At 39.5% G+C, this 16,126-nt stretch overlaps 2 protein-coding genes and 1 pseudogene across 2 annotated transcripts; 1 reads left to right on the plus strand and 2 right to left on the minus strand.

Moving 5' to 3' along the window:
• Positions 1 to 2,628: 2,628 nt before the first annotated feature.
• On the minus strand, positions 2,629 to 6,935 carry LOC110049331 (tolloid-like protein 2). Its single transcript, XM_089274334.1, has 3 exons — positions 6,170 to 6,935; positions 4,227 to 4,628; positions 2,629 to 3,226 (listed from the first exon to the last, which is right to left on the minus strand). The coding sequence occupies exons 1-3, from the start codon at positions 6,354 to 6,356 to the stop codon at positions 2,838 to 2,840; spliced, it is 978 nt and encodes a 325-aa protein (XP_089130460.1). The 5' UTR covers positions 6,357 to 6,935; the 3' UTR covers positions 2,629 to 2,837.
• An 801-nt stretch (positions 6,936 to 7,736) lies between these two features.
• Positions 7,737 to 8,621, minus strand: LOC149103418 (dorsal-ventral patterning tolloid-like protein 1). Its single transcript, XM_089274349.1, has 2 exons — positions 8,536 to 8,621; positions 7,737 to 8,243 (listed from the first exon to the last, which is right to left on the minus strand). Exons 1-2 carry the CDS (start codon positions 8,597 to 8,599, stop codon positions 7,867 to 7,869), a joined length of 441 nt encoding a protein of 146 aa, XP_089130475.1. The 5' UTR covers positions 8,600 to 8,621; the 3' UTR covers positions 7,737 to 7,866.
• A 2,125-nt stretch (positions 8,622 to 10,746) lies between these two features.
• Positions 10,747 to 13,971, plus strand: LOC149103419 (uncharacterized; annotated as a pseudogene).
• The last annotated feature ends 2,155 nt before the right edge of the window (positions 13,972 to 16,126 follow it).

The following is a 16,126-nucleotide window of genomic DNA, read 5'->3' on the forward strand; positions in this document are numbered from 1 at the left end:
GGACGCTCAGCGCCTTCAGAACGTTCGCGCTAATTGTTTCTGCGCATCCTTATTGCGCACGCAAATTCACACACCACGTCATGCATCGAGCGAGCGCCAAGTAATAATGAACAATCATAGGGCAGATGACCATTGCTATAGCTTTTCCTGGATTTAACGATCTTGGACATTCGGTGAACCCTATTTATCTTTTGATGGATCGTTTTCTCTACCGATTTTCTACGTTTAGCGAAAAAAGTAAGAAAATCTATCAATTAGAAGTTTGAATTTTTTGCAAAATGTACCATCAAATTCCGTTCTTTTTAGCTCTTCGTTTACCTGTCCAACGATTTCAAATGCCTCTTGAAGGGTTAAGTTTTGTGAAAACGTTGAAAACATTTGGAATTATTAACGCAACGGATTCACTTATACAATACATTATTGGGATAGTTGTCTCCGTTGATTCATCTTTGATTTTTTAAGCTAAAAACCCTGGAGACGATGCTGATTTACGCGCGCCAAGTTTTCCACACATACTAGTTTTCCACACGCTTCATCTCTGAAACGAAGTCGGTGACACAAGTAACTCATTATCTGACTGTTGTAAAAAAATTTTTAAAAAATCTGTCGACTGGAACATTTTCGCGCGAACGTCGGCGTCCTTAATGCTAGGGGTAACCCTGCGATGGACTAGCATCCCTTCCAAGGGGGAGTATAAATACCCCTATCGCTGGCCTGACGAGCCACTAGGTTCGAACGCAGACTTATTACGATCTGAAGTTATGGAGCTCAATAAAATCACCGACATCACTTATGGTGATTCTGTTTTACACATGTTGGCTTGAGACAGCGCATACGGCTTGGAATTTTCGCTGGGAAATTGCCTGACGAAAAGAGCAAAGAAAATTAAACTGCTAGGAAATAAAACAGCGCTTGCTGTTGCTTGTTAGACTGATCCACAAGGTGCCTTGGAAATGTTTATTTTGCCTATGTTAATCCCATCGGATAATCATCAACAACCACAGCAATATCAACAAGGTGTGGTAATATGTAGCTTTACAACTGCATGGGTTACGCAATCCGATGTAGTAACAAAACCATTAGGAACCCGGATAGGGGTACTCGGGAGTTAACGGGGGTGAATACTCCTGAGGGTTGTAGGAGAGAAGTTGATGCGGAGTGGGATTCCTGAGACGGAGAAAACTTGGGGAAGTAAGAAAAAAATTCCAATCAAATGAAATGGTCGAGATGGTAAGCAGGACCAGACAGGGCACCTCGTATACAGCAGCTGCACCTGCGGTACGAGCGGCAGTCAAAACGCTACTGTCCTACAGAAATGAAATGACATACTAAGTCTTTTTCTTCTTAGCCAAGAAAAATGAGGAGGCAGCGTGGCCGAGTGGTTAGGGCGCCGGATCGACTTGAAATCCTTTCATTAAGGGGATCTTTAATTAAATAATAGACAACAGCCAAAAAAAGTAAAGTAATATTCTCTGACAATAATTTGTCAGAGAAAACCGGGTAGAACCAAAAGATCGAAGTCGCCCGTTTACCTACATCTTTTCACAGTTTAAAAGATATCCGAAAAGATTAACAACCATGACATTTACCGAGGCAGGCCTTCGTTTTTCTTCGCGATATCACTACATCATGATTTTGGCCTCTCAAGCAGCTCAAGCAGTCTAAAATGGCTGAAATTTTGGGAAACTTTGGGTGAGCCTCAAAGATACTTCGTACATTTTCCAGAAAATCTTATTTTTGTGCGATAATATTTGTTCCCTTATCAGCCAACTGAGGTATATTAGAGGTCTTTCACTGTAATTCTCACGAGGTGCCAAATATTGCCTCCTGATCGTTAATGAATGGAACCCAGATGTTAGCCATATTCAGCGAGTTGGTTTTCAAAAGTGCCGCAGTTTACTTGCACAGAAAAACATTTTTCCGATAGCCTTTTTCCCTGTTATCAATATCCAGTTTAGTTAACATTGGTGTCTACAGGCAAAGCGAAGTAAATGGTCTCGCAAATGTCCAATGAAAATCTTCAGTCATAAATATTTCCCGCCAAATTTTTAGCGAAGAATGTTACTTTACTGTCCGACTTTGTGTGGCTCTTCTCCATTATTTACTGAAAGATCCAATTAAGATAGTTACAGGGGCTCCTGATAGTTAGTTGTACCACAGGATATAATATTTAAGCTGTGACCATTACGCAGGCTGAATTTTCCCGCGAAAATTCTATTTTTAACGTCACGCTACATAGAAAAACAAACTCAATCGATCCTCTTTTCCCTGGTCTCAGGTTTTGTCCGTCGTGTAGAACAAACTGCAAGTTTATAGTGATTGGGGCTCCGGTTAACATCCTGTTTATATGTTCATCGATTTGTCGCTTTCGGAAGGCGCGGTGCGTTACAGTCAGTTCAAAGGTCAGGCAACAAGAGTTGAAATTTCGATCTTTCTTAAAGCTAAGGTTTCTCCTTGGTTTTGAGGACGTTAACTGTTCTTGTCAATCAGAAAAATCGCCAAGCAGTGCGGGTGGACTCGGGTCAGTTTTTTCTGCTATCAGTAGCTTGCAAACGAGATGGTCGTAATTAATTCGGCCCCTTACAACAATAACAACAACAACAACAACAACAACAACAATCAACAATCTCTACAATAACAATAATCTTTATTTTGGTTCCTACATTTTAATTTTAAATTTTTATTTTTCATGTCTTATTTTTTGTTTTTACAGTTAGACTGGCCCGCGGATAGCTGACAGAGGCTAGTCTAGGCGGACCAGTCTAGCGCTGATCTAATTAGAAACCCAAGAGGTGAAACAGCGAAATCTTTCTGTGTTTGGAAGCTGATCCCGCAGCTCATGGACTCTCAGTGACAGGTGCATTGCCACTACTCTGTTGCCATGGATATGGTTGACCAGGGGGTGGATACTGTGGTTCTCCTTCTTTCCCAGGGTAGGGGGGTGGTGGCTCTAATGGGTATGGATAATCAGGGGGTGGTAGGTTTCTCGGGGATGAAGTATAAGCTACTGACGAGAAGGGGTTTTCCGCTGGATGATGCGGTTCCTCTGCCACTCCTGGCTGCGTAGTACGGGAAGCTGAAGCGGTGGTAGTTGACATTGGAATTTCTACATCGGCTGCTCTGTTAGCCGTCGTCTTTTTTCGTTTTACAAGAAAAATGACATAGCAAACCACTATAATGACGACAACTACACTGACAACGACATTTATCGCTATTGCCACAGCAGCTAAAGGGAAAAGGTTAGAAACAACCAAATTAGCAGAACCCACCTAACATTGAAGTGAAAACATAGCATGTGCATATTGAGAGAATTACAATAAGGGACTGTCTCAAAACATGACAGGAATCTGTAGAATAGGCTGCCGTTTCTTCCGTTAGAACATGAGTGAGTTTAAGCATGACGTTTACAGCAGACGCCAAACGGCAAAGATGACTTCTGATTTTGTGTTCTTTTATTCTAATCCGTGAAAAAAAAAAGAACAGAACAGAATAAATAGAATAACGTCTCCTACCGTTCACCGCAAATACAAATAATTTCACTCTTTTGTACATACAGCTGAAGACAGAGGAAAAAAGGTTCATTTTTGCCGTTTGCCGTTTTACCGTAACGTCATGCTTAATCTCTCTATTATTATATTATTCATATTGACAAAGAGAGCACTCATGGATATTCGTGGATTTGATCCCTGACCGTAATGACACCCTAGACAACGATCTGATTTGAGGAGGTCAGCAAGAGTAAACCAAACCTCGGGGTCCGTCAGTTGTAGCTGTTGTAGTTAACTTATAATAAAAATCGGATAAAATGGATTAGAAAGAAGAGCCTTTCAAAATCCAGGCCATACTTCCAACTCTCCGTAGGGGCTTAAACCGATTATAAGTTGCTTATTGCGAAAATGTGATAGCATGCTAGTCAGTATCAGTAGTATAAATCTGCTAGCGTTCTATCACGAATGCTGATCTCTGATTGGCTACGCTACTCACTATCTATTCTGTGATAGATAGTGCGGAGTGTAGCAGTGCGCTTGTAACAAAGTGACAGCCGTTTCTTGGTATTTTCGAAATGCCTGTGTAGAGGATGTAGATGTTGTTTTGAAGACTAGTAGATTTACACTAAAACAATGAGATTATTCGCTCTCTTGATTTCAACTATCACGCGACAGAAATCTCGAGCTCATAATCTAATTGCTTAATATATTACCTAACTTTTAACATAGCCAACTTACAGAATTGCTTCGTCACAGCTTTGAATGTGGCCTTGTATCCCCGGCGTGGTGTATCGTACAAAACGTCAGCGTGGAAACTAATGTACATATACCGACCGATTGACTTCAGTGGCTTTGGAATTACATTACCACAGAAAGTACCCATGGTATCACTTTCCCCGTAGTTCCCATCATGAATTTGCACGTAATCCCCACATGAACTTGCAAACTCACTTGTTTGAAAATCCAAGTCAAGTCTTTCAAAGCTGAGCTCTACAATGTTCCCCTTTGGTACAGTGATGAGCCATTCACAGTACAGTTGCGGGGGGTAGTACTCAGGGTTTTGTAGAGTTCCATACGAACCAGTTAACTTCAGATTCAGATTGTTGGCGTTTCCTGGTAGACAATGCTCCTCATCGTAAACTAAGAACAAATGTACATATACGATTAATGTAGTAGAGTTACCACAACCCTAGGTCTCGTCATACGATTCTCCAAGGTCAGGGGAAAGTCAGGGAATTTTACTTCGAATCAGGGAAAGCGATATTTTGGAGGAAGGTCCGGCAGAACTGAAATTATAAAACCGGTGATTTAGTACCACTAAAGGCTGGAAGAACATTTTGGTCACTGTGAATGTAACGATGTTTTTCCTTGATGAAGAGGACCAATTTGTTGAAAACCAATCAGTCCCAAACAAATGGGTGGAAAGGAGTGCTGTAAGTAGAGGCTGAAGGGAGCTACTTTATCTCACAGTTTGAATTTATTTGGTCAGGGAATTTTTTTTTCGGGGAAAAGTTAGGGAATTTTGAAAACGAATGTCTGTGGTAACCATGATGTAGCTAGATCGGCGAACTTTAAGGAAGAGGGTATAAATCGCAACTTTCAAAGGACAACGTCAGAAGCTGAAAATGTAAAAGTGAAGTTTCTCTCAAGTTTATCTTTCGTAATGTTTACCGTGTCTTTAACTCTTTAGTCTTTTTCTATGTAAGGAAAATATTATTTGCGATTTGTAAGGGAATTCTTTGCAACGCAGAAATTAATTTGGCATATCCTGACGTAGCAATTTTAAACTATCAATTCCAATACCCAAAATAGGGGTGCTGGTCAGGTGGGTTGAACACGTGTTCATTATATTAGCGTAGTTTTTCAATTTTTTTTTTCTTTTTTCTCTTCCAGTTTTCGTTCAGTAGATATGATGGCATACAATACCAAACATTCGAGACAGTGTTTCATTACATTTCCAAACACCTGGTAATTTGCGCGTCCAAAAGAACCGATGCTCGTTGTATATTTAACGCCTTCTCCGCTCAGCGTTCCGAAATGTGATGAAAAACTGTATCTCTTTAGTTTATGGTCTTGTCGATAATGATGAAAAATTATCTTCTTCTAAGAAACACAACTAAATCAAGGCTAGAGCGCAAAGACTATACCCTATTTATAACCAAAATGACCAAACTTGGTACCCTATTTCTGAACAAAACGGTTAGAAAACCATACACTTTGGGGCTGCACAAACCTATATAGCCCATACGAGGGAGTACCTCCAGGGGGAGGGATCTATGATGGCAGCGAAAATGCACCCATGAAATGAGCAGAGATCGTGTGTTATTGAAAGACATAGTAAGCTAAAGAATAGTGGATTGTTATTCTCGTGCATGGAACGAAAGGAGAATATATTTTAGTTCCAAACCTAACGCTTCCTATCAGAAATACTCTTACTAGTTACACAAATAGACAAACGGACTCAGTCACAGACTAACTTAAATGAAGTTCACCGAAAAGTGCCATTGAAACATTGATTCGTTTCAGTGACACAGGCATACTTGGAAAAAGAATTCCGAGTTCTGGTCGAGTTGCTCTACATCTGAGCTATTTAAGACTTGTGAGAGCAAGGACGGTCAGCGTGGCTTAAACATAAGCTGCATAGTTACATTAGTTAATTGTTAAAGCAGCTGTAAACTTACGCAGATCAACGGCTTCAAAATGCGCTTTAAAACCTTTGTTTGCTTGCACACCATCCCGGCTGGCACGGAAATTAACCCACATGAGACGTCCAGAGGAATAAACATCAAAGGGCCTCTTTTTTCCACAGTAACTACCTCGAGGTTTATTTCCAAACCAGTTGCCCTCGGAAATTTCAACATGGTCCATGTCAGATTTACGATTACAGAAATTGTCCTTTGCATCAACAACGATTTTGCCAAGTTCAAAATCAGTAAACGTTAATTTCACTCTTTTTCCATCAGGAGTGTAAATCAACCAACCACAGGTTGTGTAATCCTGGTATGGGACAGGATAGTCGGGAGTGAATATTGTACCAGAAGAACCTCCAACTCTAATCCGACCTGTTACTTGCCATGGAAAACGGCATATCCCACGGGCTTCTTCTGCAAATAAATTTAAGAAAAACTAATTTCTTTACTATATGTCATGGGTCATGGGCTCAAATCTCGTTCAAGAGTGATTTTTTTGAGGTTATTGACAATTGCTTAACATGCGCACACAACTGAGGTCTTTCATTTAATAAAGCTTTCACCTGCAGTTCAGATACATGATATCAACTAGGTATGATGTCCTTTTTTCATTTTTTTTTTTTTTTTTTTTTTTTTCACATGCAAAAAAAAAAAGGAGTCTTTCCACGGACTCTCTATTGTGTCTTGAGTTCGTTAAAATAGCAAGCAAAATTTTAACTGTGCAGGGAGGATAAGGAGCCAAACTGCAAGTGGGGGGGGGGGGGTGGGGGAGGGCTGTGGAAAGACTTTCAGCTGCTGGTAAGGCACTGCACTGGTTTTGCAGAAGTCATGACATTGAATCCCGTTCAAGCTTGAAATGTTTTCAGGCTTTCTGTTTACAGTCTGTCTATTAGTAAACTGGGTACATAACGGCAGTGGTTTTCCAGGTAAAATTCGTAAATTAACAAAGTGACCAGCTCCCATGCATACAGGTTACTTAAAAGGCTCGACAGCCCAGTTGGAAGAGCATTCATCTGTATTGCAGGAGTGGTGGCCAAGGGGAGGAGGGGGTGGCACGGCTGGCTGAAATCCCACTCAAGCCTGCATTTCTGGGCCTTTTTTCCCTAAAATTCTTAGGAAACGTGTATGAGAACAAAGATTGTTGTGCATAAAAAACCAGTCTGCGTAAAGGTACAAGTGAAACTTTTGTTCTTATCACTTTGAAAATTATACAAACTACATAACTATAGTAGTTTTAATAGTTTAACAGACATTTAGTGAAGTAACTTACCCAAGAACACTAAAAAAAGAAAATGGACCAATGTTTTCCATCACTGATTGTAAAGCTCTAAACTTGTGAGATTCTGTAACTTGTTATATATTGACTAGAAATTGACAGTAAACGAGTGGTTATAAAACAATATCCATAACCAGCCCATGGAGCATTATTGGAAATTCAAGGGTGGAGGGGGAGAGGGTGGCTCAAAAGCCAAAATTTTTAAACGAAAGTAGGAAACAAAACTGGAATTTCCTTAGGGATAAGGGGGAGGGGGTAGAGGGAAGGGGGAGGGGACAGAGGGAAGGGGGACGAGGGGAAGGGGGAAAGGGTTCAAACCAAAAAAAAAACCGTATGGATATTTTCCGGAACAACCCAGTAAGATTTACATGTCAGTACTGACTGTTAGTACCTGCTTCAACCACTGAAACACTTATGCTGAATCCTCGAGAAGCGATTGTGTGTTGTCGGTTTGGAACTTTAGATACAGGTTTTTTCCGGTGGAATAAATAACTTCAGGGTGGACTGTACCGCAGTATGATCCAAGAAGGGGAGATGCTACCGAATATCCATCATAAAACGCAAGGTAATCATGTAGACAACTAGGAAATCCAGCTTGCATCTCGAAAACGTTGAACATAACCTTAATTACATAACCTCCAAATGGAAAGTCGAATTTGTCTTCAATTTTAACCAGCCATGAGCATTCTGAGTTGTTGTGATAGTCCAAGGGATAGTAAAGGCCTTGAATGGCTCTGCTGTAAGATGTTGATGCAATGACCTGCATTGGATCATTTCCAGTGACACAATCTGTTGAAAAGAAAGAATAGTGATTCAGTGACTGATAGCGTGCAATAGCTCTGCCAATCAGATTGCTGCATTTACATTAGTGTACCAGCAGAATTCTACTAATTATCCAAATGATTAGGACAAATGACTTATACAAATGTGCTTATAAATAGTTTGATTTTACACCTAACTTGTCGACCTTTACTGCACAAGAGAGATTTACCAGCTACTTCAGGAAGTGTTGCCAGCTGGTTTTAAAAACAAACAACCAAACAAACAAACACCAGTGTGACAAAGATAAGAAGTCGCTCACTCTGAGAAATTGTTATTTGCCCTGCCAAACCGACCAATATCAGACCTGTAAGATAAGAACACATGCTTAATTTAATGAATGTTACTGTTGTGTTTTGTTCAAATTACATTGTTAATTTGAACATGTATATTCAACATTTAAGCCTATAGCAATTTATGGTTTCAATTGATGTAGTACAACAAACTTAATTTTATTAAATGTCAACTGATTTAATGATTATTCATACCAATAGTTATTTAACTGATAAATTTTTAAGGAATAAAACCCTCTTTCTGTCTCTACCCTCAAATGATAAAGTTCATAGTCACTCTGTGACCCTTTAACTGTCGAGATATTAGTTTTACATATGAATAATTATCTCTAAATTTAATGCGTTCCAAATATTTTGTTTTAAGAGATTTTCATTTCTGTCAACAGAAAAGTTAACTGATATGAAGTACATATGAAATAATTCATATTTTAACTGGGGTTGTAGATGAAAGTGAAGAATGATAATCGCAGTAAATTTTCCAATTTAAGCAATTGGAAAGAAGACCGGGAGGTCACGGGTTCGAATCCCGCTGAAGCCCTGATTTTTTCAGGCTTCTTCTTTCCAATTGCTTAAATTGGAAAATTTACTGCGATGATCATTCCTCACTTTCAGAAACGTTAACTGTTACTCCACATTTAATGTCCTGCAACTAAGGTTATGAAAATTATTTTCTTTTTTAAAGTAGTTCCTTCTTGGCTTTGTTTGCTCCTCGAATGTTGTTGACAGTTTCACTACTGACTTTGGCCACCTCGTCATCGGCAGGGATATTTTACAGAGTACCGAACGCCCAATGTAGAACGCAGAAGGCCGAAAGCACTGTTTGCTTGCAGTTAGCTTTTATTTGTTGGAAAGGGCAGCAGTTGATTGTATTTAGTCCTTTGCATCAAATAAAAGCGACCAATTGGAGGAGTTACTTTGTCTATATGACAATTAAGATTACAAACGACATTTTTATTATCTCGTAAGATTTATTAAGATGAACTTTTCATGAGGTTAAGCTTATGTAAATTATGTCTGAAACACTGGAGGCCGCGCAACCCAGTTATGTAATTATTACGAAATTTATTTAACTCTACTCTTTGCTCCAGGCATATCACATCAGACTAAACACCATCTAATATTCTAAACCATATTTACTTTGATTTCAGAAAAATAAGGCCACACATGTAGCTCAAACGTAGGAAGCAAGTCACTGATTCTGTTCAGGCTACTCAAGCCTAATATTACGGCATGTCAAGACGATCTGTGCCGAAGAGAAACAATTTTACGACTTACCATAAATATTCCAGCCTACTGTGAGTTCCATGAGAAAAGTTTAAGGACGTCTAATTGTCTCTGAAAATGATCTAGGTAAGGCCGGAGGAGTCGACGCCGAAGGTTCGTTTATGTCCTACTCAAACGTAGGCCTTTCCATAAAGATTGCGTCAAATCGCCTAAATATCTTTTAGGAAATTCTCAAAATATTTTCTAAATATCACAAAAAAAAATCTAAATATCGCGAGAAATGTTGGGCGATAGAAACGCACCAAATGTTTTCTACACGACAAACAAAGGATTTCAAATGAGCTTTATTTAACATTTACCAATGTACCGCGCTACACTGGAAAATTATTGTGGTGTCTGACTTACGGTAAAATACAGTTCTGGTGCCAAGTTTGAAGAACACTGCTCCAATATTTCTAAAGATATTCTTGATTCAGAGTTTTCCTGTTTTTAAATTAAGCGAAACTACTTATGACGTCATCATTTTCCTCATTTGCATGATACAAAAACGTAAATATCTCTAAAACGAAAACAGATATTCCAAAAAGGAAAACGTCATTCTTCTTTACTTTGAAAAGCCTTTCAAATTAGCAGCAATTATTTTTTACTTCATAGGGGCTTCAGTTTAAAGTAATGTCATTTTATCTTCCAGGTTTAAATTTTATCAACGCATTATAATTGTGTATGTAAATCTTACGTGCGATTGAGCATTACATAGACGTCTGCGCGATAAATTATAAATAATTAATTAAGTTAACTAATTTATTAATGGCGTGGGTCAATGAAATAAATATGCAGTTGTATGTGTCACAACAATAGTCAACAGATCGTAGAACTAAACTAACTTCCTTGTATGGTCGCTACGATAATTCTGTTTTTCATTTCATTTGATTCATGAAATGATATCCGGTGCAAATATGAAGAACAATTTGAACTTCGTTTTCCTGGGTGAGTTATATCTGTTACTTTGTTCCCCGGGGGGGGGGGGGAGCACTGCCATATATGGGCTATATAGGAATGTGCCGCTGTGAAGGGTATGGTTTTCAAGCAGTTTACTCTAGGATAGGGTATATAAATCAGAGCGTTTGGGTCTAGAATAGGGCATCATTTTTCACAAAACTGACTGCTTGATTGAAAATTTTACCTTGAGTAAGGAAACCAGGAATTACCACCCAACAAAGTAAAAAAATCAAATCCGCAAGTTTAAATTTACGCAAATCAGCCTCAACAGTGTCGATAGACGGGGGGATTTGGGGAGTTTACTCTAGTATAGGTTAGCAAAGTTCAGCTGAACTAGCTCTAGTATAGGCTAAGGGTTTCAGGGTCCCAGCGGCACATCCCCTCCCAGAAATTCCCAAAGTAACCCCCCCGGGCTTTGATCCAGATTTAGGACGTTTCCTTGCGATTGAAAGACAACAGACTGTAAGTTGAAATACTGCTGGTTGATTTATTAGTCATCTGTATATTATCACACGCCGTTTCGAATCGAGTGAACAACACAGGGACACCATGACCATGTCGCGATTATCTACTTTTAAAATTGACAACCATATATATGACGTAAAGCAGTAAATGAGTGGGTGGAACTACACTACCACATTACATGAGATTACATGATGTCATACGTGCAAAGTCTTTTCGAAAGACATCGCTGACTATTCTACAGTATAACTTGAAAGTACTACCGCCAAGTTTGAGGCTATCGGGGGGGGGGGGGGGGGGCGGCCATGACATAGGCAGTAAGGCTAACTCGCTGGCTGCTTGTCGGATAAATAGTTTCCGGATGAATTATTGAGTACAGCATTTCATCAGATAGCAGTGGTTCCCGTGGTCGCGGATTTGAATTTTATTGACCGCCGGTCTGTGCGTTGCTGAACTCAAGGGCGTGCGTATTTGACTTAGGGGTGCTTCTTATGCATGTAACCTGGCTGCTAGCTTTCCACTTGTTCTTTATCGATCAATTACTGGCGATCGCTCAAATAATGTTATTGTCAGTCGCTTAACTCGCTGCTCTAAATCTGTACATGAGCAAGACCGCTTCCCGGTGTCTTCAGAAAGCGATTGAGTCTGTTTTCTTCATCTTGACATGTGCGTCCTTATAATCGAGCTTCCCTTATGTAAAGCGGTCAAAGTGAAACGCCAATCAGATACATCACGAACTGTTTCATCCCGGAAACAACTAATTTGTCCAGTCTTTTAAAAGTCGTAAATTGTTTATGTTAATTTCTGCCTGTCTGCTAGAAGAGACTTTAATTTTATGCAAAGCCCGTAATGAATCTGTTTTACTGGTCGAGGGCGTAATTGCGGCCTAAGCATAGCCAAACTGATCACCCCCTCATTAAGGGACTAGGTAAACCTGGTCCACGCGCGACTGCTACCAAAATACATGTACGAACGATCCGATAGATCATTTTCACGTGACGTTATAAACTTCTAAATATATATCAGACTACAACTTTGATTTTAGCACAATAACGTCACTTTGAAATGGCTGTGCGTGACTGGTTAAAAAAACATATATTTATCCGGCGTGAATCTTAGTGATTTGAGAAGTTAAAGTAGTAGGAAAAGTGTTTATGTAAGTGTTCGTCCAGATGCTTACCCTACCGCCATATTGGTCTTAAACCGGGCTCTGTAAATTTGGGCAAAACATTTCGACGAAACGCATAGGCCTAAAACTTGGAGAAGTGTCTGCTTTATTTATCTCCTATAATATCGCATGTTCCTCTAAGCGTATCATGTTTTGCATCTCTTTACAGTTTTGCTAACTCTTTTCAAAGGAGTTGAAGGTGCTGAGCTGTACTTCGATGAAATGTTTTTTGTTTGTTTGTTTGTTTGTTTTCTTTCTTTTTCTAAGAGACAGCTATTTTTCATCTTGTTCTTAGGCCATCATAGCTTGATTAAGAATATAACACAAACAGCGCTTCACATAAGCACTGTACTGCATTCCTACGTATTTCAATACTGGACTTGACGTTTGGTATGCTAGTCAACATACATTTGAAATTGTAGCGGTCACTTTTGAAAATGTGTGTTCACTACTAGCATACGAAACGTCAAGTAAATTCTGAAATGCATTGGAATACAGTGTTTATCACTGCTGTTTCTGGTATATTATTTTTCATTAATTAAAAAAGACAACTCTTTTTCACCAAGTGTTTTCTTATTCCCCCCAACTTATAAAATCCCTTTGTCGGCTTTCGAAATAGGCTTCTTGTAGCAAACATGTACAGTCACATGGCACAATCTAGTACTCCTCCAAGCTTGACTGATAGAAAGTCGGTTTTGTTTAGGGAGTCGTCGCATTCTTTTAACATGATGTGTGGTGGATTCTGCACCAAGCCTAAAAGGCCCATTACTTCATCGGACCTCATTCCAGTTGAAGTGCTGCGCAGGCAGACAAATAAATAAATAAGTTTCTTAATTGACCACTCCACCAATGGGGCTTTTCAGGGCCAATAGAAACAAATGATGAAACAAATAAATGCAAAAGAACCAACATGGTTAAAAATCCCAATTGGCAGGGAGGCAGACCAGTTTATTTACAAGCATGACCGAGGAGTTGAACGAGAGTCTTCCTGGAAACGACTCCAGCTTAATGGTCAGAACACGACTTGAACCCGCTGCCTCCATACGACTCCAGTGGTCAATCTAGAGAGTTATTTCAAAATAATGTTTTGAAGCCTACCAAGTTGTACATTATCTTTATCGGCTCTTTTTCAGCGTTCTTTATTGGTTATATCATCAGCTATATTATTCTGGCCATCGTTATTTTGTGCATCATGGTGCGCGTCGTAGGTTGTATCTTCGGGGGGGTCGCCGCATGCATTAGTGAGACGACGCGAAGCCGCACAGGAACCACAACAGTAAATACGTTTACAACTGTCAGTGCAAGAGCTTCATCCAATCACCCCCCAACCGAACGGATCGACACCAGAAGGTTTGCCCACGGTTTATCTACAGAGCCAACAGGAAGCTTTTGAAGCAGTTTGTGTACCCAAAATCATAGAACCTCCGACACCAACAGCGCCTCCACCTAAAGCAGAACCTCCACCACCCTACCCTGGCGAGGAAGCATCGCCGACTTTTGTAGTATCATGTACCATCTTATAGTATCTGAAAACTGTTTCTGCATATCAGTGTAGTGTAGCCATTTCACTCTGATTTAGGCAGCTATCTGGTGCGCATGGTCCAGAATCCAAACAGTGGTTTAATTGTAGAAAAACGTATATATACTAGGAGTGTCAGTGATCAAGGCACAGCGCACTAACCGTCATAACTCTGGACTTTTAAGGGTCTGTGTTCGAGCAGTCGCCGAGGTATTTGTGTCGTGATTTCAGGTAAGTCATTTTACCTTCATAAAAGACTCTCTATACGTCCAGGTGTACGCATAGACACCAGCGAATTTAATGTTGATTTTAGAGGGGAAGGGGTAACCCTGCGATGGATTAGCATCCGTCCAGTGGGAGTAGCAAAAAAAATACAGTTTTACCTTTGAGTCGACACAACATGATATATTGCGTATCGTGTTTATTTATCCACTGACCGTTAGATCTCCATGTCGAGGCTCTAGTTTGTCCAATAGTGGCCGAAATTAAAAATAAAGCTAGGTTTTGTTTAAAATCAGGCATAACGAAAAACACTCAGCTAATGAAGCAAATCGAGTTCGGCGATTATGATCTGAGGTTTTTCACATTTCAATAGCTCATTTCAATAACAATTACAGCTGCAGCCAGAAGCTCGAAAATCTTCACACAAGCAACGGCAGGGAGCAATATTTTTACACAAAAGAAGTTGCAAAAGAAAATCTGATCAGTGTTGGAGCTATGACGAAGAGTTTTCAAAATTGTGTTGTTTTAGGTAAGTTTCTGTGGTGATTTTCGTCCCCTAGCTAAGCTTAAGTACTCTAGAAATGGTTAAAACCAGAATGGGCTCGCCAGTCAAATAAAATCTTCCTTTAAACTCTGTCCCGGCCTTGAATAATACCTTTGACCGGCAAGTAAGGATTTTTATCTTACAAACAAAGCTAAGCAGAAGTATTAATGCTACAATCAATGGCGAAATCACCAGGGTTAACAATTTGTTGCCGGTTGTAACTAATTATTAGGTAAAATAGGTTAATTGGAATTTGATTCTTTGGCAAATTTCAGTGTTCGCGCGTTGAATTGTCCAGTCCTCCTGCTAAAATAGCCGTTCAGGAAAATACAATTAATTTCTACGAAGCAATTTTCTCGTTGTTACGTATAGAACATACATGTATTTAGTAAAAAATCATAACCTGTAGCTATCTATCGAACACCAATGGCGTAATTAAGCTCAATACAGCTCAATGTAGTAAATTACGGTATATCTCATTTAAATCCTAACGAAACAGTTGTATTTATAAATTATTAAAGACTCATTTTCAAACGAAAGTAAAAACGTTTCAATATTAATTGCCTTATGATAACATCAGGGTGTTTGTCCATTATATCAGCGACGAAAGCTATTCGTTTAAATCGAGATTTTGATCTGCGATGCTTCTGAGACTATTATATATTTTACTCCGCAGTATTGCTGTCCCTCTTAAAAGAAGTTGAAGGTAATTTAAACCCTTTGTTCTTGAGTTATACTTAACAGTTAAAAATTAAGTTTCCAGTCTTCAAGACGTTGGCATTAGGGCTTGGTCTGGGTGTTCCAGGCGTTCAGAAGTGCAACAAGATCTCCTAATTGGACAAACAAATCATAATAAACACAAAGATAAACATACAAAAACAAATAAAGCAAGTTCCAGAATTAGCGGACTTCTATGGTTGTACGGTTCCAGTTTATCTCCTGTAGTTCTTAAGTTGTCAGGATTTTTTGGTGGGCATTACCATAGTCGGTCGTCTCTTTCTTGTAGCACGGATCTGCCCGAGAAAATGCCGTTTTACATTGGCTTATTTATATTCGGTCGGTCGTTCGTCTATTTATTATTTATTTTCATGTGTCTGCCCTGTTATTGACAATGAATTTCGCCATAACATTGTCAAAGTAGCCTGCAGCTACTTTGACAATGTTATGACGAAATTCATGACCAATAACGGGACAGACGCATGAAAACTGACGTCAATTGTAAAATTCATTTGTTTATTTTTTTTATTATTATTTTGGCATTCTACTATGTATTGCTGTTGTTTCCAGCTTTCAACGCCAGTGCTTTTGTTGGCTTCTTTTTCCTCGCGACCTTCGTCATTGGTGGAGTGATCTTTTTAGTTTTGTGCTGCAAAGATCGGAAGTACCTTTTTGGGAGCCAGCGCCAGGAGCAGCCAGCGGCAA

This window comes from Orbicella faveolata, unplaced genomic scaffold (genome assembly GCF_042242905.1).
Source record: "Orbicella faveolata isolate gen_17 unplaced genomic scaffold, um_ofav_v1 contig_35, whole genome shotgun sequence".
NCBI lineage: Eukaryota > Metazoa > Cnidaria > Anthozoa > Scleractinia > Merulinidae > Orbicella > Orbicella faveolata.